This window comes from Brienomyrus brachyistius, chromosome 16 (assembly GCF_023856365.1).
Source record: "Brienomyrus brachyistius isolate T26 chromosome 16, BBRACH_0.4, whole genome shotgun sequence".
Taxonomy (NCBI): Eukaryota; Metazoa; Chordata; class Actinopteri; order Osteoglossiformes; family Mormyridae; genus Brienomyrus; species Brienomyrus brachyistius.
Window position 1 is genome coordinate 7,072,155 of NC_064548.1, and position 23,265 is coordinate 7,095,419.

At 49.7% G+C, this 23,265-nt stretch overlaps 1 protein-coding gene across 2 annotated transcripts in view; it reads left to right on the forward strand.

The window, feature by feature from the left end:
* Window positions 1-21,949, forward strand: part of zranb3 (zinc finger, RAN-binding domain containing 3) — a 50,934-nt gene extending 28,985 nt beyond the window's left edge. For both annotated transcript variants that reach the window (XM_048979856.1, XM_048979857.1), the window contains exons 7-21: window positions 2,594-2,765; window positions 4,473-4,610; window positions 6,117-6,236; window positions 7,375-7,494; window positions 7,790-7,969; window positions 9,668-9,835; window positions 10,719-11,046; window positions 14,481-14,696; window positions 18,066-18,160; window positions 18,281-18,382; window positions 18,719-18,861; window positions 19,647-19,781; window positions 19,898-20,213; window positions 21,069-21,200; window positions 21,453-21,949. In XM_048979856.1, the coding sequence (XP_048835813.1) occupies window positions 2,594-2,765; window positions 4,473-4,610; window positions 6,117-6,236; window positions 7,375-7,494; window positions 7,790-7,969; window positions 9,668-9,835; window positions 10,719-11,046; window positions 14,481-14,696; window positions 18,066-18,160; window positions 18,281-18,382; window positions 18,719-18,861; window positions 19,647-19,781; window positions 19,898-20,213; window positions 21,069-21,200; window positions 21,453-21,551 (2,464 nt within the window). In that variant the 3' untranslated portion in view covers window positions 21,552-21,949. The remainder of the gene's footprint in view (window positions 1-2,593; window positions 2,766-4,472; window positions 4,611-6,116; window positions 6,237-7,374; window positions 7,495-7,789; window positions 7,970-9,667; window positions 9,836-10,718; window positions 11,047-14,480; window positions 14,697-18,065; window positions 18,161-18,280; window positions 18,383-18,718; window positions 18,862-19,646; window positions 19,782-19,897; window positions 20,214-21,068; window positions 21,201-21,452) is intronic.
* The last annotated feature ends 1,316 nt before the right edge of the window (window positions 21,950-23,265 follow it).

Consider the following 23,265-nt stretch of genomic DNA (forward strand, 5'->3'; position numbering starts at 1 on the left):
CGGTGTTGTGCCCCCTGTGCCGCGTGCTGGGGCTTTATTACGGCGTCTGTGTTGTGCCCTCTATGCCGCGTGCTGGGGCTTTATTACGGCATCTGTGTTGTGCCCTCTGTGCCGTGTGCGGGGGCTTTATTACAGCGTCTGTGTTGTGCCCTCTGTGCCGTGTGCGGGGGCTTTATTACAGTGTCGGTGTTGTGCTCTCTGCAGTTGGAAATGAGCGTTTTCTGTTTTATCAATGCCCTCAAGCTGTTGAATTGCGAATATATGTAATTAAAACCAGCTTCAGAGTATTAATGAGCGATTTTTGAAGGCCTTGTGTTTTTCGGACCCTCTGATGCTGTGGAGATTGAATTAACAAACTGCTGATTGACATTCCGAGTTTGTTTTCCTGGTTGCTCACAAGTTTTAATGAGCACCATCCAATCTGTGATTTAATTGAAAATAAATGCATGATTAATTATCATATTTTAATATAATTGAAAACATTTTCTGGTAGATCTGAAGACAGGTGGAGGCGGTGTTTTCAAGTGAAGGTGTTTGTAATTAGAAATGATTGAATTTACCTTTGTTTACTTACATGACAGTAAAACAGTTTCAGTATAAAATGCTTTGTGTCAGCTTTACCATTGATCCTACATCCATATCCCCATAAATGCAAAATTCAAGTTCACTTACGTATGAGTAGGGCTGGGCATCGTTCAAAATTTTTCGATACCAGTACCAAAACGATACCTTGATTTTGATACCAGTTCCTGCACAACACTTTTTTTCAGTATCGATATGTTTTTAAATTAATTCCAACTACGAGGAATACATTAAACATTACGATCACTAATCTTTTTTTTTTTTTTTTGTTGAACAAGTTGGTTTGTTGGTTATTGTTTAGTTACTGGGGGCATCGATCACAATCATAACGGGACACAGCCTTTTATTAATATTTACCAGGACTCTCAAGTTTCTTCAGAAGTTTGGAGTGAGGTTACATCTGTTAGGAGCGGAGCCTGTGTCTCACGGTCAATGCATGACACTTAGAGCCCCGCCTACTGCGTTCATGAGATCTTACTCTGCCACTACCACCTGTCTGCACTCTTTGTGCGCATCCATATAAAAACATGCTTGCAGCGGGATCACATGCAACAAATGCTATTTTCTTATTGGCTGGTAGGTAGCTATTAACTGTAACTCGATCTGGACTGCTATGAACTGGGCGGAAAACTCCACTTCGTATGCTTGCACCTTGTTCATTATTTCTACATAACGGGACACCTTGGTGAGCGTTATCCCTTCTGTGAGCGTGTGAATTGCTTCAAATGCGTGTGTCTCACAGTCAGTGCGTGAGGCTTGAGTGCCCTTATTTTACAACCCACAACGTGTTTATAATTCATAAATAAATCTTGCCAGTAGATCGATGTTTCATTTTCCACAGAATAAAAAAATAATAATTTTATCTCACTAATAAGCGCTGGCACGTTTCACCACCAGCACCGGCTGGAGATGCAGGACAAAGGTTTTCAGTCTTATTGAGGTACAGAAATAATACCATCCACATGCCTTTTTTTCTTCTCCTCCGCATAACTTCCATGTTATCGCCGGTGCTTGTGGTCAAGCAATCAGCAAGCAATCACTGTAAGTGCCTCCACAGTAGTGCCTCCGTGGACCTGCAGTCGGACTGAATTCCGATAATCTCGCTCACTCACACCTATACACATACACACCAATTTTGACTCACTCTCGGCATTTCACGTGATATCCAGACATAAATTCAGACATAAATGAGGGGAATTCTTGCAAGTTGCCCTGGTGCGCCTAGTTATAAAGTTTCTACAAATTTTCTCCAAAAATGGTAACAAAATGCGAATAAATGGTCACGTCTACAAACCTTTGGAGTCACACTTTCGATTTCTTAGACATTTTTTTACACCATGTGACAAACAAAAGCCACAACAGACACACGTGTACCAGTTCACATTTTTTGTCTCTGCGCCTACGTTTTTCCTCTGGCCTCGCACTGGCCCCTGACATTTCACAAACGCGTCACCAGCGATTTCAGATATTTAATCTATATATATATAATAATACAAGTGTGCTGCATGCTCACAGACGCTGAGATTTACTGTTTGGGTGTTGGAATTTGGCACCAAAAGAAAATAAATTTTTCATTCCTCCATAAGACTGGAGCATTTCAGTCTGTACCACAAAAGTACTGCAGTTCGGTACCCAGCCCTAAAGTATGACTTTTCGGTTCCTCTGGGATTTTGATGCTCTAAATAATGCACATGTAATCTGGCCACTGAGGATAAACAGCTTGCTGTAAATACATGTAATATTCCTGCCACGCGTAGTTGACTGAGAATTTCCTCTTTAGCCTCGCATAAATAACAGTGTGTGAAAGAGGCTGGCAGGATTGCGTCATTGTAATCGCTGGTATGCTGCTTTTGAGTGCGAATCGCAGCTGTAGAAACGGCAAAGCGTTAAACATGCTGGGGTTCAGATCCTCCGTGAGGTGACTGCAGCCGGAGCTGCCTGCCTGGTGACTTGAGGCTCTTCTGGGGGTGGCGTTTTCCTCACTCGCGCTCCCACCTCCACCCCGGCTCAGGTTCTTTGGGAGCAGGCGTCAGTGGGACTGTCGGGGGGCGTCGCACCTGGACGAGCTGCACCAACGCCTGGCTGAGGTCATGATCCGCCGACTCAAAGCGCAGGTGCTCACCCAGCTTCCCCCCAAGATCCGGCAGCGCATCCCATTCGACCTTCCCAAAGATGGAGCCAAGGTACAAAATGCCCCCCAGTCCCCCAGCGCCCCACACTGCGATGGAGCTGTTAAATATAGACCTCATTGCTTCATTGCTGCGGCTTTGTCCGTTGCTAGGCAATACGGTCAGGTTAACACTAATTATCATATCATTGTACTTTTCAGATTTTCATTTTTTTCCCCTCGTTCCCCACTTCCTGTTTTTACCCCCTGAAATGTGAATTTGATTATTTTTGCGGGGTGGGTGGTCACAGACTGCGAGAGCAGTTCTTATCTTCATAGTTTTTCATTTTTATTCTTTGATATTTAGTGATATTTGGAGACAAATTAGAATTAATGTTAAATTCAGTGTTCAGTGTTCTTTGTAATTGATTATAAGCTATTCATTTGGAAAGGGAAAGTATATAATGAATTTTGCCTTTAATCATCATTAAAAAATTAGTACGATATTTGTAAAGTCACCCCTTGTAATATGTAATATTACATGTCATATGTAATATGTAATATGTAATATGTCTGACATAACTAATTTGCTGTAGGTATATAACACAGGCCACATCAGTCCATTGAGGAGGGGGATGTATGGCTAAATTTACAATTAGCACATTGATGAACTGATGATGGCGTGAAGGATGCTGTTCCTGATTTCTTCCCATTTAAGTCCACAACCTGCATGATCGGTTGCCTGAGGCACGCGGCCCTAAACTCCAGCTGGCTGCGGTTTCATGTGCTCAGATGCTGCTCTGGAAGGTACAGCTGTACAGAGTAGATCCGTGCTCCCAGTCTGGGTGTAGGATGCAGCCATTTAAACCCCCCCACCACCACCACCATCTCCACCTGCTTTTTCAGCCGCAATATGATCCACACCATAAATCACACATTGTCGGTTCAGATACACGCCTCTTTTTGCCTTTCTAACACCCTCACACACATGCATGCTCGCAAGTGCGCGTACGTTTAATTAATGACCTGTTAAAACTGCGAATATTCCATATGCTGCAGCTGATTCCATTTAAAATTAGATTGTCTATCTGCAGGTTTCTTCTGTGAGAAGCTGCCTGTGTAGTGTGAATGTTAGACATTTTCCATTTTTATTTAGCAGACGCTCTTATCCAAAGCAATGTTCAATAGAAAAAGCAGGGTCAGACAGTCCCTGGGATAATTGGGGTTAAGGGCCCCCTCTAGGGGCCCAATGGTGACATCCCTCTGCCGAACTGGAGGTTTGACCCGACAGTCTTCCAGTCACGGGCACATTGTCCTGAGCCACATAGCCACACAGCGCCCTCGTGATGTGTGAGATAGCACCTTCACACACAGCACACACTCTGCCCCAAGTCAGTGCTTGTTCTCTGCCGGCATTCCATGCCCTAATTCCCTTCCAGTCATTCCCGACTCCCCTAAATACTCCTTGCAGTTCACCTTGAGAGCAAACTATCCGCCTGTGATTTATTGCGTTGGGACGGCGAGTTTCCATCTTCTCCCCCCCCGCTTGTCATCGGCGCTCTATAATTGGGAGGGCCATGTGACCGACCTAGCCCTCGTTGACGTTCCACGGTGCTAGAGGACTGCTGTCTTTGGGAATTCTCTTTTTCCTCTCCCTTTCTTCAGCATGGGATAAGTAGGCCAACATTCACAGTTACATTAATTGTTCTGCCCTTTATAGCTTCAAAAAAAAGTGCCTCCTTCTCTCTCTCTCTCTCTCTCTCCCTCTCCCTCCATCTCTCAGGAAGCCAGCGCCAGCTTTGAGGAATGGCAGAAGCTGATGGGGGTGCTGGCCTCGGGGGCCCCACATGGTGAAAAAGACCCATTTGTGGAAGTCATGGGGCTCATCACACGCATTTACAAGCAAACAGCCATCGCCAAGGTTTGGACAGACTTCATCCAGCTCCCTGTCCACAGGGTCCTTCTGGAAGCTTCCAGTAAGGCGTCGGGATTACGCCCCCTTGCTCTCGAGACGGCTGCCAGAGGGCGCTGATGGGGGCGTGTCGGCTGCTGTGTTCTTCCATTCGCAATTACAGTGTTAGGCTTTTAAAAGCATTATTTGTGTTTGTTTCATATTAATGATGTAGGAAGGTACAGACGCGTTCAGCAGCTCTGAAGCTCCAAACCCCAAGGTCACCGATGAATGAGCCTCTTAGAGGCAGCGGAGACTAATTAGTAAGGAAGGCACTGGCAGCAGTAATCAAAAGCAACAACTCTAAAATGTAGTTCACTTAATTAATCTTGTTTTTTTCTTGTTTTTTTTTTTTTTTTTTAGTTTACCTAAAAATGACTTGAAGGAAAATAGCTGAAAGGCAGAACGCCAATTATTGGGAATGAGGGCGTCTTTGGCTTGTGGCTGAGAGTAAAATGAGAAGTGGAGGTGATGCTGTTCTGCAGCTCCTATATCTCCTGCTGCCAGGAGCAGCTCGCCATGGCAACAGCAAAGTTTGAGATGGCTCAGACAGCCTCGCTCCTCGCTACAGGGGCAGCCTCCAGGGATGGCTCCTGTGGCAGGCCGTCAGTGTGGGCAGCGCCGGACAAACTCCCCCACACCTCATCCTGCTCAGCCTCCTCCCAGATGTTTTACACTATTTTCCCTTAAGTTTCTTCTGTGCCACTTTTTGGGGTAAAATGAGAGCAGGCGGCCGCCTGTGTAATATGTACCATGACCACTTAGGGCCAGCCGGCACGTCAGTCGCCCAGAGCTTAATTCGGAGATATTGGTTTGCATTTTTCAGCTCTTAAATGCGCAGCCACACTGTACTATGGGGTTATGAGGTGGTTCAGGGTAAAATTAGATTGCAAAAGTGATGGACGCTGTCTGCATTTGCTGGTGGTGACAAGATGCAGGTCGCAGAGGCATGCTGGTCCTCTTCATTCTTTTCTTAATATCTGTTCCCGCATGTTATGGGGGAGGAGGCTGGCCTGCGTTTAGAGCAGCCCATGTGATCAGCAGTATGGGTGCAGGGCAGGGGGTGGGCGTGTCTTGTTGCACATGACGTGCAGCTGTGTGCCAGATTGGTAAAGGTGCAGGGAAAATGGGGCAGAAGTGAGCATACGGCCACATGCCCCCAACCTCCAGGCTTTGTATCCAGGTGATCTGTCCAAATACTTGCATGCGTCATTAATATCACTGTGCAAATATGGCTCCAGTGATATAGATTTAATGTTGTGCATAAAACCAAAGGTATGAAATTATGGCCGCGGAAGGGGATGGTGATGGAGGCAGACAAAAATGGTGCAAATGTTGGGTCTATTTCTTGACAAGAATGCTGCGGCCGCTTTGTGGGTTACGGGGCTCCGGGGCCCAGCACATGGCGGAGGCTGGTGTGGCTGCCAGCACCCACATGCAGCGCAGGGCCTCACTCTTCCTGATGCTATTTCCTAGGCAGGCGCGGTGAAGGACTACATCAAGATGATGCTGGAGAACAAGGAGCTGAAGTTCCTGGTGTTTGCGCACCACCTGACGATGCTGCAGGCGTGCACAGAGGCGGTCATCGAGGCCAAGGTAAGCGCATGTCCTCCACGATCACTGGCGCTCCCTCGGAGCTGGGCCGCTGCGGTGATGGAGGTCTTGAAGGAGCACAGCTTCCCCTTATCTCTAGTTAGGAAATCTCCCGGGCTGTGTTCCAGGTGACTGGGAGCCTATCAGGATTGTAACTCTCCGTCACTGTCTGGCGGAGATGCTGGTTTGTAATCAGCACCTGCCTTGGCTGGATCCTGCTACAGCTGTACTATTCAAACTCCTGTTGTTGGGGGTCAGAGGTCACCTGCCGGGAAACGACACAGGCTCCTGACCCGTCGGATTCTCCAGATAGGGACCTGGCTCTGTAAATGGGCAGTGCTGGTGTGGTGTGGCATTGCTGGAGAGTGCCTCTTGGCTAGCCGCATGCTAACGTGTGTGTGGTGTGTCACGATTCCTCCAGCATGCCACTCAGCTCCGCAGCCTTCCAGAATGTTTCTTCCTGGGAACAGCCCAATATATCTCCCCCCAAACTTTCCAACTTTGTTCCAGCACTTGTCTTCAGTCCTCGGCAAAGCCAGCCACCAGTCCTGGCACGTTGTCAGCTATGATGGGGGGGGAGGGGGGCTAGGAGAGAGGTGTTAGCTGGAGTGTATGCACTCACACTTCCTCGTGTGAATGTGCTATAGCCTAAAATTCATCACGGCCAATTAACGGAATCTGGACTTAAAATAGAGGTCTGAAACATTCTAGTAGGTAGCAGTCGGCTCCAATACGTTGGGCTCAGAAAAAACTGTCACCAGCAAACTTGATCTTAGCTGTCCAGTGTTACCAGTGTTATCCTCCTTGTACATTCTGTAAGTATGCAGCAATGTCTGTGCACATGCTCGTAATAAAAAGCTGGCCTTGAATCTCCTCACTTCACCATAGTTACAGCTGTGAGTCAGTCACACTGTAGGAATGTTTTTGTCAGCCACAGACCAGTACAGTGTCCAAAGCCAATAGCAGATAAGTACTCATCAGTAAAGTAACCTTGTGAGCATTAAACAAAGGTGGCAGCAACAACAGAATTTTAGTGACTGTTAAAAAGGAAAAGTGTGATTTGCCGATGGGTGGGGAGAATCTGTTCATGGGTGATTTCTTGCCTTGTCCCGCCCCACCCCGTACTTCCCCATCTTCCCAGGCGCGCTACATCCGCATTGACGGCAGCGTCCCATCCTCTGAGCGCATCCACCTGGTGCACCAGTTCCAGAGTGACCCCGTCACCCGTGTGGCCATCCTGAGCATCCAGGCTGCCGGTCAGGTGTGGTTGCATCCCTCTGGGCGGCTCGTGGCCATCACCACACTGATACTGTCGCTAAGGGCGGCGGGTGCGGTAGTGGCCACTCCGTCCGTTCGTGGCCTTCTAAGGAGCCTCTGGAATTGTGAGAGAATTAGGGTCTCAGTCCCATGGCCACGACACTACCACATGTGCCTTGTCACTGTACACTACCACATGTGCCTTGTCACTGTAGATGTCGTAAGTGTTAATCAGCCGGATTATACTGGAGGCTGTGTTCTGGTTGGCCTGCCATGTCAGACTCTGACGCCCCCTGCAGGGCCTGACCTTCACAGCAGCCAGTCATGTCGTCTTCGCCGAGCTCTACTGGAACCCGGGCCATGTGAAGCAGGCAGAGGACCGAGCGCACCGCATCGGGCAGAGCCGCTCTGTGCACGTGCATTACCTCATCGCCAAGGGCACCTTCGACACAGTCATGTGGGCCATGCTGAACAGGAAGGTGAGCGGGCTGCGCCCTGGGGGCATAACACAGCACATCAGGGCCTGCCAGGGTGTCCACTGCCCTCCGCCTCCTCTCTGCAGCTCCAAGCGCAGCAGCATGTGCCTGAGCTGCATGCGTTGCTACATTATTGTTTTAGAAATCACACTTCAGTGGAAAAATACAACAATCCTCCATTTGCACTTACATGCATTTTTATATCAGCGCCCAATTACAATAATCCTTTTAAGTCCATTGCTGACTGCTGCTGCTGACAAGTCTGATAGCAGGATCCCCCATGATCCGCAGTTTTTGTCTGTCTCCATAAACACTGTTCCTCGGTCTCTGATTTGTATGGTTATGATTGGGTTTTTTTGCAGCCCTTATTCTTTGGTGTGGGTGGGGCTGGGTATAGCGGGGAACGACCATTTTAGTGTTTAATGAATCGGGGATGCAGTGTTACTTGGCCCCAGCAAGACCACAACAAACATCCAAGCAGAAGCCCCTTGTTTTTGGGGTATAAGCGTTTATGAAACAAATCATGTGTGTGGCTGCATCCTGCAAGGTGCTGTGATCTGCTCCACCAGTGCGCGTGTGTGTCTCCCTGGCCACTGTCAATCAGTCACTACCAGTCAGCCAGCAGAGGACCCTGTGATTGATGGCACCCTGATGATGACGGTGCCCCGACGATGAGAACCCTGTGACGAGGTTGCCCTCACAATGAGGACCCTGCCACAAGTGCGTCCCGACAATGAGGGCCCTCCGATGCAGACCCCGCGATGACGGCACCCCGAGGATGAGGGCACCCTGACGATGAGGACCCTGCGATGAGGGCACCCCGATGATCAGAGCACCCTGAGGATGAGAACCCTGCGATGTGGGTTCCCCGACGAAGAGCCTCTGATGGGGACCCTGCGATGAGGGCACCCTGACGATGAGGACCCTCCAATGAGGGCACCCTGACTAAGTGGATCCTGCATTGACAGCACCCCGACGATGAGGACAATGCAACGAGAGAGCCCCAACGATGAGGGGCCCTACGATGTGGGTGCCCCAACGAGGACCCTATAATAGGGACCCTGCGATGAGGGCACCCCAACAGTAAGGACCCTGTGATGAAGGTGTCCCGACAAGGGACTGGTCATGGTTTCCTTGGGTCAGTCCTTGAAATGAGATTGATAAGCCTCAGCAGTTTTTCTTATGTATTAAATGTAATATGCATAAGAAACAGACTGGGCTGTCAGATGAATCTTAAACCCTCTGTGCAGCAGCTGAATGCTGGGCAGATGGTGGTTTACCCAGCTCCCCCTGCCTGATCCAGAAACGGCTGTTCACCGGAGTCCACATTACGCAAACGAAGTGCTGCTCCGTTGTCTCTTTGAGGGTTTTCGGTGAAGCAGATCATGAAATTCTTTTTGAAGTTTTTGAGTGTTTTTGTTGTATATCAGGTTCTGTTCATATTGCTGTATTGCATTGTTGTCTTAGCAGACATTCCTGTCAAAGCTGGTGAAGAAATAGACTGCCAGTGTTTGTGTTCCATGCCAGAGAACAAACTGATGTTTACTTTAGGTTCTCTGGTCTTAAGGCTAATTCTTTAGCTGCTTAGTTATCTGACATTACTAATTATTATTTGTGTAAAACGATCTCTTGTTATTTGAACCTGCATTCTGTTGCTTGCAAATCCACCTCCTTAAACACTGCGCCACCTGCTGCTCACAGGAAACCATAACAGGTAGCACCTTAAATGGGAAGAAGGAGTACCTCAATGCAGAAGTCGGGGACAAGGAAAAGTGGGAGTTCCTGAATTTTGCCAGTATGTGGACGCCCAGCGGTGCTACGGAGGGGGTCCCTACCAATCGCAAAGATGACGGCGTGTTCTTCTCACATGTAAGTTGGGCTCCATCACACCAATTAGGAATGTGTGCTAAAGTGATTAAAACCTGCTGCAGATTCACCACTGGGACCCTGCGCAGCATCTATCCATGTTCACTGAGCTGCATGTCCGTGTCCTCTTCCCCTTCCTGCGATTTATTGTCGGACGAATTAGCGGTCTTCTGGAAGCTGTTCCATAATCTATTTTAAGTGTTATTCTCTGCCTTTTAAACTAACTGCTGTAGAATGACTGACAAGTTAATAACAAAATGACTGACCGCTATAGGCATAATTTCATGTTCGTTTAAAGGCTCCAAATGAAAGGTAATTACTGTAAAGGCAGTACATGGGACTCCATTTAAATCAATTCTTCACAATGAGCTGCACATGGAGGCCAGATGCTCTGAGAATATAAGTGGCTTGGATGACTTAAATAGGTATTGTATAAGGACCAAATATGAAAAAAAAAAACCCTGCAGATCCTTGGGGAGTTCTGCGGAAGTTGTGTGCATGTCATTAGGTGAAATGTGTCACACCCCCCCCGACACTTTCATGCTTTTAATGGTGGAGACCCGGGGCCCAGACCTGTAGGAGGATGGAGTCTCTCGCTCTGTTTAAAGGTCACCCCGGTGTCTATAGTGTAAGTGAAATTGCGGGGGGGGAGTTTAAACATCTGTCTGCCGCACTGCGCTGCGTCTCAGACACTGACGAGTCCGCTTGTGAAGTCGCCTCAGCACGGATCAATCACGGCTAACATTCCCAGGGCCTGGGTGTCTGCTTGTCCATAGGCTGGTGTCTCTCTCTCTCTGTCTGTCTGTCTCTGTCTGTCTGCCTGCCGTCTTGTGTGATCCTGATAAGTTAAGATTATTCACCCATTGCTCTCTTTCCGGTCATACAGTTCGAGAAGGACCACCAGCATGACATCCGTTCATTTTTCTCGCCAAGCTCCGCCAAGGAGAAGAGGCGGAGGGAGCCCTCGGGGGAGCAGACCAAGCCAGACGCTTGCACTAACACTCTCGACGAGGAATTCGCTCCCCAGTGTAAGAGGCTGCGGCAGATTCGCCGGCCCTCTTCGCTGCCCAGTGGCCCTCGCCGGCCGTCCACAGGGTCCCCCCAGGCTGCCCCCACGAGACACAGCGGGGAGTGGAACTGCAACTCCTGCACATACACCAACAGCGACCTCCTCCCTTACTGCGAGATGTGTGAGGCGTCACGCCCCTGCACAGGCAAGTGGGAAACCCCCGATAAACGCCAGGCTTCTCTGCTCTTATTCAAACCCTATGCTGCAAAGTTCTTTTGATTGGTTTGATGGAGTCATGTGACAGCTTGGCTCATTAGGGACTTAACAAAAATGAATAGCACCAATATTTAAGGCTTCTTCAGACTCCTCAGGGTTAAGCAGTGAGCTTCCCCTCCCCACTGTAGTGAGAGAGCGTGCTTTTCATTCTGCCTGGCGCTTTGTGCAGGTCCGATCCCATCATCTCCCACAGCACCTCTCCCGGGGGCGTGGTCTGGCTCAGCCGCTACAAAGTGTCCCGGATACCCAAGTTTTCTTCGACGGAATGTTCCGGTGTCCCTGTGGCAGTTTGGACATGGCGTTTCACTGTGGCGACGGCACGGCCGCGTCCCGCTTTACCTTCCATGCGGGAGTGGAGGCGCTTAGTGCGCGTCACCCGTGCTGATGATAAATATCCGGAGCCCAGTTCCCAGCTCTCCTGTCACTTTGCCGGGCCTGTTATGCCTCCTAATAGGGCTTGGAGAGAACGCCGGCGGTCGCTAACACCCCCTCCCCCCCCCCCCCGCGAGCCTGCAGCCCGTCAGCACGGAGCTGCTCTCCCAGCCGTCAGCTCGCGGTGGGAGGCTGCACATCAGCACGCGCTCGCCTCTCAGAATAACCCCCGGCTGCCTGCTCATCGGCGCCACCTGTCACCGAGCCCCCTGCCTCCCTGGAGACAAGGGCCCCCTGTGGGGAGCGTGGGCCCCGGTCGCTGTGTATGCGTTGCATGGTGTGGGCGGAGAAGCGTTGTGATGCGGTCTGTGCTCTGGGATGCTGGCCGCTTCTTGGCCCCTGGGACTGGGTTTGCCAGCCTGCACCTACCTTCATAGATGCTGTTCCTGTTAGCGGTGTAGCTAAAGCTCATGCCCTCTCTCAGTGCTCCTCAGAGCTAGAGTGCAACCAAGCAGAGGAGCGCACATCCCGAAATGTTGTAGAATCTAGTGACCTTTCAGTTTGAATGAGCCGTCACTGCTTTGCCTTTAACAGAAGATTCTTATGCTTTTTGCTAAGATGATCTGAGTCACCTTGCAGGGTCTCAGACTCTGCAGGGCTGAAGGCCACCCATTTTCCCAGCTCCCTCCTTGGCACACAGAGGCTGAAGTGTGTGGAGCTTCAGCGTGGCAGTGCTGAGAAGGTCACCTGTAGGCAGCCCAGTGAAGGGGCTGCTGCTATGTTGACCATGATTAGTACACAGAGCAGCATGGAGCCCCTGGAAGTCAGTCCCCTGTGGAGAGGCTGGTGCTGAGCTCTGCACCGCTTGGTGTCCGTGTGCCTGGGCTATGGACTGGGTGTCGTGTCCCACCGGTACGCATCACCTTGGCTGACTCAGGCTCTCTTCATCATTTCCTGGCTTATGTGGGCTGCTTTTCTTTGTTGCACTGGGGCTAAATCATTTTGATCTTTTTTCCCCAATTTGTTTTGCTTTGGGTAGTATTCTGAGTAGTGCTGTCCCAAACGATTTTTCTTTAAACGATTAATCTAGCGATTATTTTTTCGATTGTTCGACTAATCTAACAACTAATTTTTCAATTGATCTGATGATAAATTTATCCATCCATCCATCTATTTATTTTCCAAACCTCTTATCCTACTGGGTCGTGGGGGGTCCGGAGCCTATCCCGGAAGCAATGGGCACGAGGCAGGGAACAACCCAGGATGGGGGGCCAGCCCATCGCAGATGATAAATTTATTGATAGGCAATTATTTTCAAGTAATTTAATACAACAATTCACCCCCTCCCTCATACACACAAATCTGAAATTCTCATTAACATTTCAATTTATTAAAACATTTCTTAAATATCAGAGCATTAACAAAAAAGGCAAATCTTAAGAGATTCAGTAGGATTTCTGTTAGACTGCAATAGTTTTTACTTAATTATTTCAGTACACCAATTTAACTTTAATGTTGAAATAGATTCTAAAACATGGAATGAATTCATAACTAGAGAAACATGTTTTTAACAAACACTAGCAAAGGTAGCTTATAGTTAAGCTTACTTCAGTTTGCAAGGAACGAGTTAGGCTACAATGTGTTAGAGTAGTTGTAAACGATAATTGGTGTCACTCTTGCATGACAGAATAAGTAAACAGAAAATATAAAACAGCTGAAACAGTTATAGTAGAGGTGCAGAAAAGGCCGAAGTATTCCCAAACTGTGGATGACCGCATGCGAGCCTTTTTTGCCACGTGTTTCTCCAGAGGCTCCGGAGCTCTGCTGGTAGATGCAGCCATGTTGCCTCGTGTGCGGGGGGAGCGGGGCAAGCAGAAAATCTCCTTTTTGCAGGGTGGTAGGAGATGTTTCATTAATATTTATGAGAGAAGTGCTACATGATTGGCCAGTGCATGCCTTACAAAATAGTACGGCACTGCTGGCACCGGCGGTATTAGACAAAACTATATCGGAATTCAATCTATAATTGATATACTTTTAAGGGTACCAGCAGTGACACAACTAGCCAGCTTATTAGCGGAATAACTTTGTATTGTAAATGAAAACCATTAAATAAAATATTGTAGCTCTCAAGTGGTGAAGGGATCATCAGGTGGACAGTAAAGTTCAAAACAGCAGGCTGTTTGATTGCACGATTCTTAAAAGGACAGCGTTAACGTGCTCCCGAGGTGATAAAGTACTTTCCTTTACAATATGTTTAGCTTGTCACATGCATTTCAGTTGCGTTACAAAACATTTACATAGTTTTACACAATGTGTCAACACTAAAATTCCACGTTGACACATTTTTATAATCGACATTATCGATTATGTCGAATAATCGTCCCAGCCCACATTGGCTTGACTTCACATCTCACAAAGGTCCAAAGAGCTTTTTGTCTTTACTTGTTAGCTACATAACACAGTGACCATCAGTTAATGACATGCCCTGGTTTGCTGTGGTAAGACTCATACAGGGAACGCAGAGTTTGTGCAGAAGGGAGGGTGACATTGGGTGACATTTCAGAGAGTCGATAGGAAGCTGGGCGTCAGAGAGACTTAGGCCCAGCATTGTGGATCAGCAAATTCACTACAGCTTTGTGAAGGCCTGGAAGGTGTAACATGCACTACCCCTGGAGTGCAGCTTGGGGCGCTGGTGAGCCCCTTTTACCTGTGTGGGTGTCATGTGTGTCTTGAGCGATGGAGGACAGTGTTGTCGAGCTGTTTCCTGCTGAGGCGTTTAACTTCCCTGTGGATTGTAAATGTGATTCATTGTGCCTTTTGTGAACATACCCTGTGGTCTGTGTGCCATCCATTGATGCAGAATGAGGTTCACGGTCTCCATACTCCCATTAGTTGATCTTCCTTGTCTAGAATTTTTTTTTTTAAGTTGTCTGTCGCTGTCGAGCTTCTGTCAGCGTAACAGGCCTCTTCTGTGTCATGTGATCTCAGCCGTGCCCGTGTCAAAAGGAACTCGACGACCCCTGCTGGAGTCCAGGCCCTGCCTCGTCCGTTCTTCCATGGATGGCGGGGACGCACATCTGTCTCCTGGGGCCTCCAACACCGATGGGGGACCAGAACACGAGGACGAGGACCTGGAGCACGAGAAGGAGGGGACGCCCCACGCGAATGGGCAGGCAGGCTGTCACTCACCTCAGCTGGCAGACGGTACCAGTGTGTGTGTTATGCTCATGTTCTGTGTTGGCACACCCAGCAATGGGCTGCCACCCCATCCAGTGTGCCCATCCATATTCGTGCATTAGGATGGCGTGAGCTTGCTGTTGACCACAGCCCTCGGGGTCTCTCAGCTCGCGGTTGGTTACTATGCTGATCCTGCTAATCCCTGGGGATCTTAATGGGGGTGTGGAACCTCGCTGACTGCACCAAGCTTCTGCGACGCAGCCGCCGGCGTGAGCGTGTCAGGCGTGACCTTTCACCCCGTGGGCCACACATGTGTCATCCCAACCTGGCACCAAGCAGCTGAACGGCGGGTCACGCTGTGGCAGGCGTTAGGGGGCCAGGAGAGAGGGGCGGGATCCAGCCACAGAGAGGCGATGGAGTTCACCCCTCGGCCTGTCTGCTTGATCCCGTTGTCGCTGAAAATGGCAGAGGGTCGTGCGAGGTGACACCGAGAGCGAAGTGGGGCAAGACCCGTGGGGGGGTATCCAAATTCCAGCAGCTTCCTTTCAATATTTATAGGCTGTGCTTGGGGCGAGGTAGTCACACGCTGTCTGCTGCACAGTGTGCTGCCCTGTGTGCCATGCAGGGATGAGGCTGGGGGTGTGGAGGTGCACACGCCCCCATCAGCAGAGCCTGCAGTCAGGCTACTCCCCCTGGCTATGTAAGCGAGCCGTGGTGGAAGCAGTGCCTTTAAAGCTTTGAGGACAAAAAGAAACCCCAGATGGAAGGGTTATACACGCAGCCGGAACGGGGAGTGTCCTTTGGTGACTATGTGCTGGGGGGGGGGCTTAGGAACAGGATATCGTGTTAGTGACCAGCGCACACAAGCACTGCTGCTAAGGTCAGCTTGGCAGTAGCAGGGCCAACAGCGGCGAGCTGGGGAGGTGGGTGGGCCGTCTGGCCGGCTGGGAGGGGCTCCGAGACCCCGGTGTGGGAATAGAACGAGGTCCCAGTCCAATTAACACCCCCAGTGCCGGGCTGCCTCTGACCTCTTGGCCCCCCAAAATCCCAGATATTTGATCACCAAAGTCCATTTAAAGTCAGAGGATATTCAAACCAAGACACTACTCCTAATAATTGCTTCAGGAGTGATGTACTGGATACGCTTACCCCTCTGGGTAAGTCATCTTAATCTTAGTGTACTTTGTAAATATGTGGTTTATGTGAAGTTTGTAATTTTACATCAAAGTACAGACATTGCAAAATGCTGTTTGGAACACAAGCAGAAACATTATAAAAGTACATAGTAAGCAATGGTGGCAGTTTGTTTTGATCCCAGATTTCTGATCATCAAAGTCTTGGCTACATGAAAATGACTAAATGATGTAGTTGCAACATTTGGTTTGATAAATAAATAAGAATAAGCTAACTCATGCCACTATTTCTAGTCTCCTGCCATTGAATATGTAGGAGCTCTCATGTGTATGCATGAGCCATTCACACCTGGCCACATCCCCCCCCTTTTATGGTGCTGATGGGGATGTATCTGGATCGTGTTTCACTGCTGCGTTGTTCATCAAATTACCATGCGAATGCGATTTGAATGCGTGGTAATGCGGCTATTTATAATGCGAATAGCGATCTTCAGGTGAGGGCAGCACTACACGACCCCAATGCAGGTAAAACAAAGTAAGGTCACATCATTTATTTTTTGCCGATTTAGCCTAATTTTAAAAACTTACCTCCGACAATGGACGTTTTGAAAACAAGACAGATTATGGATTTGGTCAGCGTTTTTTTCATGTTTCTACAATAAGATTTCAGCGACTCATGAACTGAAATACACGAGAAAGATACGCTGCATCGCCGACGATACATAAATCTTACAATATACATTAAAATTAAGATGAGTGTAATGGCAAAACAAATATATAAGAAATAATTTATTGGCCATGAATTAAGTTTGATATTGAATGTAGTGTGTGACCATGCCCCAGTCAGTGAAAGACCCCAAAGGGTTAAATGGTATGATATAAATATCAGGCCTTGTTCAGATTCAGATGCTGTTTATTGAAGGTACCTCCAAAAGAAACAGTTTTTAGTCAACCGCAGCTCTAAAATTGTCCAGAGCTGTTTATCAATATGCTGTTAACACTAAAAGAATTGCTGAATAACAGCATTATTAGTATTAGTGTCTAAAGCTGCATGATATCACATCGTGATATACTCGCGATTATGTGGCACATGCGCGATAATCAACAGGGTTTTAGATTACTGCCAAATCATTTGTCTGGACACCAGCTTTTCTGTACTTTATGGACGTTTACTTACACACACAATTTGGAAAGTAGATCAGTAGTGTACCTAATTAGGAATAAAGTAAAATCCCGTGATAGTGGACTCACATATAACGGAATATCGTCTATAACGGATGAGGTTTGCTCGTCCCAGCCATGCGCCTTTACGAACATGCAGAAAAAGCATCGGATATAGTGGATTCGCATATAACGGAATCCAGCTTATAACGGACAATTTGGTCCGCAGTGCCGCTTTTAGCTGTAGTTTTGTTCGCTATAACGGACATGCAGGCTCCGCCTACAAGGCGCGTGGCGTGCCGGTGATATCCAGGCCAGATACGTAGTCGGGATTATTAATAGTCACGCATCTGGTCAGGTAAAGTTGAATTACTACATGTACAATATAATAATCTATATCACAAGTGTGTCTGCTGGTGTGTGGCATGAGTAAATGCTGTCCTGTAGTTGTGTTATGGGCTTACAGCAACTGTGGATATAACGGACTGTTTTGCCAGGTCCCTTGAAGTCCATTATAAGTGGATTTTACTGTATTAGGAATCGGTATAAATTCAGCATATCCTTATCTTTAATAAACGTGTCGGACTTTACATTGCAAAAGGTACTTACATTGGTGTCTTTACCTTGTTTATCCACAATATCTCTTTTAAAAGATGTTGTGGCTGTTGAGCTGTTCCTTTCTTCACCGCCCCTTCAGTGGTTATTGCTTCTGCGATTTACCCAAGCAGTAGCATGTGGCGTGCTCCGCTAACCAAATTTAATAAGCATAAAGATACGATGAATTTATACAGATGACCAACTTATGGGTATTAAAATACACATATCATTAATGTTTTAGGGTTACTACTAATCAGCTTTCCAAACTGTCGGCGTAAGTAAATGACCATAAAGTACCGAAAAGCTGACGCCCGACAAATGTTTCACCCGTCCTCTGAAGCCTTTTTGATTATTGCGCATAAACAATATTTATGGACCTGATCTCAGGTCCAAGACCCACACTGACACCTCGCGCCTTTCAGATTGCATCCTTAGAGACCTATGAGATTAATGCAGGCTGCAGGATGCTGTAGATAAAGGTGTTCCGTCTCCTGTCCTCTTGCAGGGAACGTGCGTGAATCTCCCTCTGGCCTCCCTGTGCACGAGGACCTGAAGTTCCGGGCCAGCAGGAACACCGACAGGATCTACATCTACAGCAAGGTGCCCATGTTCGTGCTGAGGCGGCACGAGACAGGACAGGGTTTATCTAACCTGTGACAGCAGGCTAACAACTAATCAGCCAAGCGTATTTAAGACCACACTGCCTTCTTCCTGCTGCAGGAAGGCTCTCCACTGAACTGCAACTTCATCCCCATGGACATTAAGCTGGACACCTGGGATGACCTGCCCCAGCAGTTCAGTTGCTGGGAAAACCGATTGCAGGTTAGCACTGGGCTCGGAATGGAGATGGGAGCCCAGGGAGGGAGATGGGGGGGCAGAGATAGCGTGGGGGGAACGGGGACGGAGAGAGGAGCCTGGGGAAAGGGAGAGGGGCAGGGATGGAGAGGGGAGCCCAGGGAGGGAGACTGAGTGTGGGGATTTGGTGGGAGGAATGGGGACGGGGGGCCGAGATAGAGTGGGGAGGCTAGGGAGAGACACGGGGTTTCTCCTGTGAAACGCTGTGGAGAACATTCTGGAGGGGTGGAGCAGGGGCTGCCATGCTGACATTTTAACGTTCAGACGAGTTCCTCTAATGAGACGAGACCCGCCATCCCCCAGGTGCTGCGCTTTGTGCGGGGCTGGACCTCCCTGTCAGCCACGAAGCAGAGGGTGATCCGGAGGAGCGGTCGCCTGTTCCAGAGCCCCACGCTGCTCCTGGAGGAACTCACCAGTGACCAGCGGAGGCGCAGCATCACCAAACGGTGCAGGGACTTCGGGGGGCTGCAGTACACTCTGATCCCCGAGTCTCCCTGATGACATGGGCTTGGGGGCTTTGTTTGTCAAATCCTTTGGAGAGAATCTGGCATTTCGTTTGGAAAATTTGTGAAAACGGTGATTTATTCCCCGGCCGAGTCTCACAGAGCAGAACGGGGAGCTTTAAGGATGCATGTTGAGCCACTGGCTTTAGTTTATGGATACGTGTGTCTGCTGACGTCAGGGGACCATTTAGATGATTAGGTCCTCAGCCCGAGGAAGTGCAGGGGAGATTATGGGCAGCTTGTAATTGGCTAAGGGGTACCCCCCCCTCCCCCCAGTGTGGTGTCAGGAGGGGCTGAGCATTACAGCAGAACTCTGTTTAATTAAAAGGTGAGAATCCGGGGTGGGGGCAGCATCGAGCCGAATCCACCCCCCCGGAGGGATCTCTCCAGGCTTCACGCCGGCCTCTTGTTCGTGTTTCTCCACAATCAATTTGCACATCCTCCCCCGGCCTCCCCAGGCCACTTTCATCTCGTGCTCTTGATCACGACGTTGTGGCTCTTTGAAGGCTGGGCTTCTCTTTCATGCACAAACATGGCAGACAGAAACTGCCCTAGTGTCGCCCCTTTGATCTGCGCCTAGGTGGTTGCTGCTTTCTCGTGTGTGTGTGTGTGTGTGTGTGTGTGTGTGTGTGTGTGTGTGTGTGTGTGTGTGTGTGTGTGTGTTTGTGTGTGTGTTTGTGTGTGTGTGTGTGTGTGTGTTTTTTTAAAAGCATCCCTCTTTGGCTCAGGTTTCTGACCAAAGAGGATGTGGCCCACGCCTCACTCAGCAAGGCCAGTGTCGAGAGCGGCACCGTCCGACATGTCACCTCTGAGACCTCCACCAGGAGGACATCTGCCCAGCTGACCAGCATGCCTTCTGACAGGTAGCTGCAAAGTCGTGGAGCTACAGTTTCCGTGCCGACAGCAGTACCAGATGAGCGAGGCAGTCACCAAGTGGCTGGAGGGGGGGTGACGCTATCAGCCATCTTGCTTCCCGCAGGGCCAACCCACGGGAGAGGGGATTCCTGCAGGCGCTGGATAGCGCTGGCACCCCTCTGTGCCTGCTCTGCCAGGCGCCCTGCAGGCCCGGGGGCACCTGGGACGGCCACTTCTGCCAGCAGCGCTGCCGAGAGGACTTTCAGACACAGTCCAACGGAGCGTACGTGCGCACGCGGGTCTTTGAGGCCGAGCACGGTGTATGCCAGCACTGCGGCCTGAATGCACACCAGCTGTTCACGCGTGTGCGGGACGCACCACCCACACACAGGAAAGAGATGCTGGAGGGCACCTGGCTGGCACAGCTGCCCCTCAAACTGGTGAGTTCGGCACATCATTGAATGGCCATTGCAGGGGATGTTAGTGTATCAGTGTAAGGTTTGTGCTCTTGTACGTGTTGAGTGAAAGTTTAGTGTAAAGGCTGTTGATAAATGGGAATGGGGCTGATATCACTCTGAAGGGGTGGGAAGGGGGTTGGACTGAGGAGTTTATATAACATTCACATTATTAATGGCAATAAAAATGCTTTCATCGGGGGTGATTTTAATGCCTTTGTGGGTCGAGCATGTCCTCTGTTTTGGGGGCATGGGATGAACCCCCCAGGCACAGGTCCTGCTAACTTGCTGCCTTGCCCTGAGAAGCAGCCTTTGGGGAATCGATAGGTGCTCTGGGTCGGCTTTGAGAGGAGGAGGAATCACGCGGAGGCGTGATGGGTGGCTATCGACCAGCAGGGTGGCCTGGCCCTCACTCCGCCCTCCTTTTCTCTTTGAGGACTTTAGCTAATTATGTCGGCGGAGAACCGGGAATCGATCTCCGTGGCCTGGCTCCTTCCCTGAGCGTCGGCCACCTAAGGCCAGTAGCTTTATCTCGAAACCGAATACTGGCCATAGTTCCTTCGTCTCAGAAGTTCCCCACCCTCCCCTCCATGTTTCCCCATAAAATCTGCGTTTGTAGTCGGATGGCTTCTTGGAGGAGTTTGGTTGCATCTTGCACTGTCCCATTCGATGGGTCTTGTACTACAGATCACATCTCAGCCCTTCTTACCTTCATGCGGTGTGCCTGAAGCCGCTGTGGACTCTCATGGTACAGCGGCCCTTTGCAGTCTGATGCCCGGCTGCCGTGGGGACACTCTGGACAGGTTGTGCGGGCCTGAATGCCCCGTGTTTTTGCCCTAGCTGAACGAGATCATCCGCAGCCCAACAGAGGGGCAGTTCTGGCAGGCTGACCACATCCGGCCTGTCTACCAAGGCGGCGGCCAGTGCTCCCTGGATAACCTGCAGACCCTGTGCACCGTCTGTCACAGAGAGGTTAGCTCACCCCCGCTATTCAGTCCGCCGCTATTTTCCATTTTCATTTCAGAATGGAAAAATTGAGGCCGTGGCAATGGGCCGGATTAACCTCGCTGGAAGGTCACTTTAGACAATGAATGAATAATATTTGCTCTTCTGAACGGCACCATTGCAGCTGAATATGAACCACGGCTCTTGAATGTATTACTTTTTCATACCGTTTAAACGCATGAAATCCTCAGCGAAGCCTCCATCTGTGTCTTTAAACAGAGAACGGCTCAGCAAGCCAAGGAGCGCAGCCAAATGAAGAGAGGTGCGGCTGCCGGCAAGCTGGCCTCTGACATCACCAAGTTCTTCATCAAAAAGTGAGCGGGGAAGGGCCCCCCCAGCACTGGCTGAGGAGTGCAGGGACCCTGCCATTTGCTCCCCATCCCAGCGCAGTCTCTGACTAACGACCGGGCTCCTCTCTCTTCCCGCTGGCCTCTTGGGGCCGATTGCTGCCTCCCCTCCAGAGGCACTGAGCAGGAGAAGACCCCCCCCTCCCCCCCGGCCATGCTCTGAGCAAGCACTGGTGATTTATGGTGACATTAATCAGGGGCAGGTGGTTCTGCTTCTATTTTAACTTTTTGCGAAGTTGGGCGGGGGAGGGGGGGCAGACACTCATTTGCATTTTAACAGAAGGTGCCTGTTAGTGATGGTGCCCTGGGTGCTGCACTTTCTCCCACGACTCCTGTAAGTTGCTCAATAAAGCTTGTTAGATCTGGAAATGGGGCGCACAGTTTCATGCGGGAGAATGCTTCCGTACTCTGGTATGTTCCCCTGATATTAGTGCCTGCTCTGACCGCCGTCAGCATCCCCTGATATTAGTGCCTGCTCTGACCGCCGTCAGCATCCCCTGATATTAGTGCCTGCTCTGACCGCCGTCAGCATCCCCTGATATTAGTGCCTGCTCTGACCGCCGTCAGCATCCCCTGATATTAGTGCCTGCTCTGACCGCCGTCAGCATCCCCTGATATTAGTGCCTGCTCTGACCGCCGTCAGCATCCCCTGATATTAGTGCCTGCTCTGACCGCCGTCAGCATCCCCTGATATTAGTGCCTGCTCTGACCGCCGTCAGCATCCCCTGATATTAGTGCCTGCTCTGACCGCCGTCAGCATCCCCTGATATTAGTGCCTGCTCTGACCGCCGTCAGCATCCCCTGATATTAGTGCCTGCTCTGACCGCCGTCAGCATCCCCTGATATTAGTGCCTGCTCTGACCGCCATCAGCATCCCCTGATATTAGTGCCTGCTCTGACCGCCGTCAGCATCCCCTGATATTAGTGCCTGCTCTGACCGCCGTCAGCATCCCCTGATATTAGTACCTGCTCTGACCGCCGTCAGCATCCCCTGATATTAGTGCCTGCTCTGACCGCCTTCAGCATCCCCTGATATTAGTGCCTGCTCTGACCGCCTTCAGCATCCCCTGATATTAGTGCCTGCTCTGACCGCCGTTAGCATCCCCTGATATTAGTGCCTGCTCTGACATCTGTTAGCGTCTCCCCCGCATTAGCGTCCGCTCTGTGGCGCTTGCGTCAGTCTGCTTCTTGGGCTGCTTGTGCCACGTGACAGCGGGCATCCTCAGGGGTACCAGTCATCCCCGTCTATTCTTGCACGTTTGCTGTTTGCTCAAATCAGGGGGGAGAAAGTGCTGGAAGTTACTATGGAGACAGAGCCGAGTGATAAGCAGCACTTTGGAATATGCAGTACTTTCACAGCTCGCGTTCCGTTTATAGAAGACTAGTTAGCAGCTCGCCACTGAACTGCAAATGGATTTCATCTCACTTGCTGAATTTCCTTTGAAAATTGAAACAGAAAATAGAGAAATGAAACTGAAAATAAACAGGCATGTCTGATTCATGAAGCGCAGGGTGAGAAACAAGCCGTTTATTTATAGTTCCAAAGATTCAAGGCTTAACCGGAGCAGGTTAATCGTGACTGGCTGCACGCGGTGACGTCGGCACTGGTGGGGACTGGATGGAGTACCTTAGATGCGTGATCTTCAACATCGGCACTGCCTGGGAGGAATCAGTGTGCTGTCACT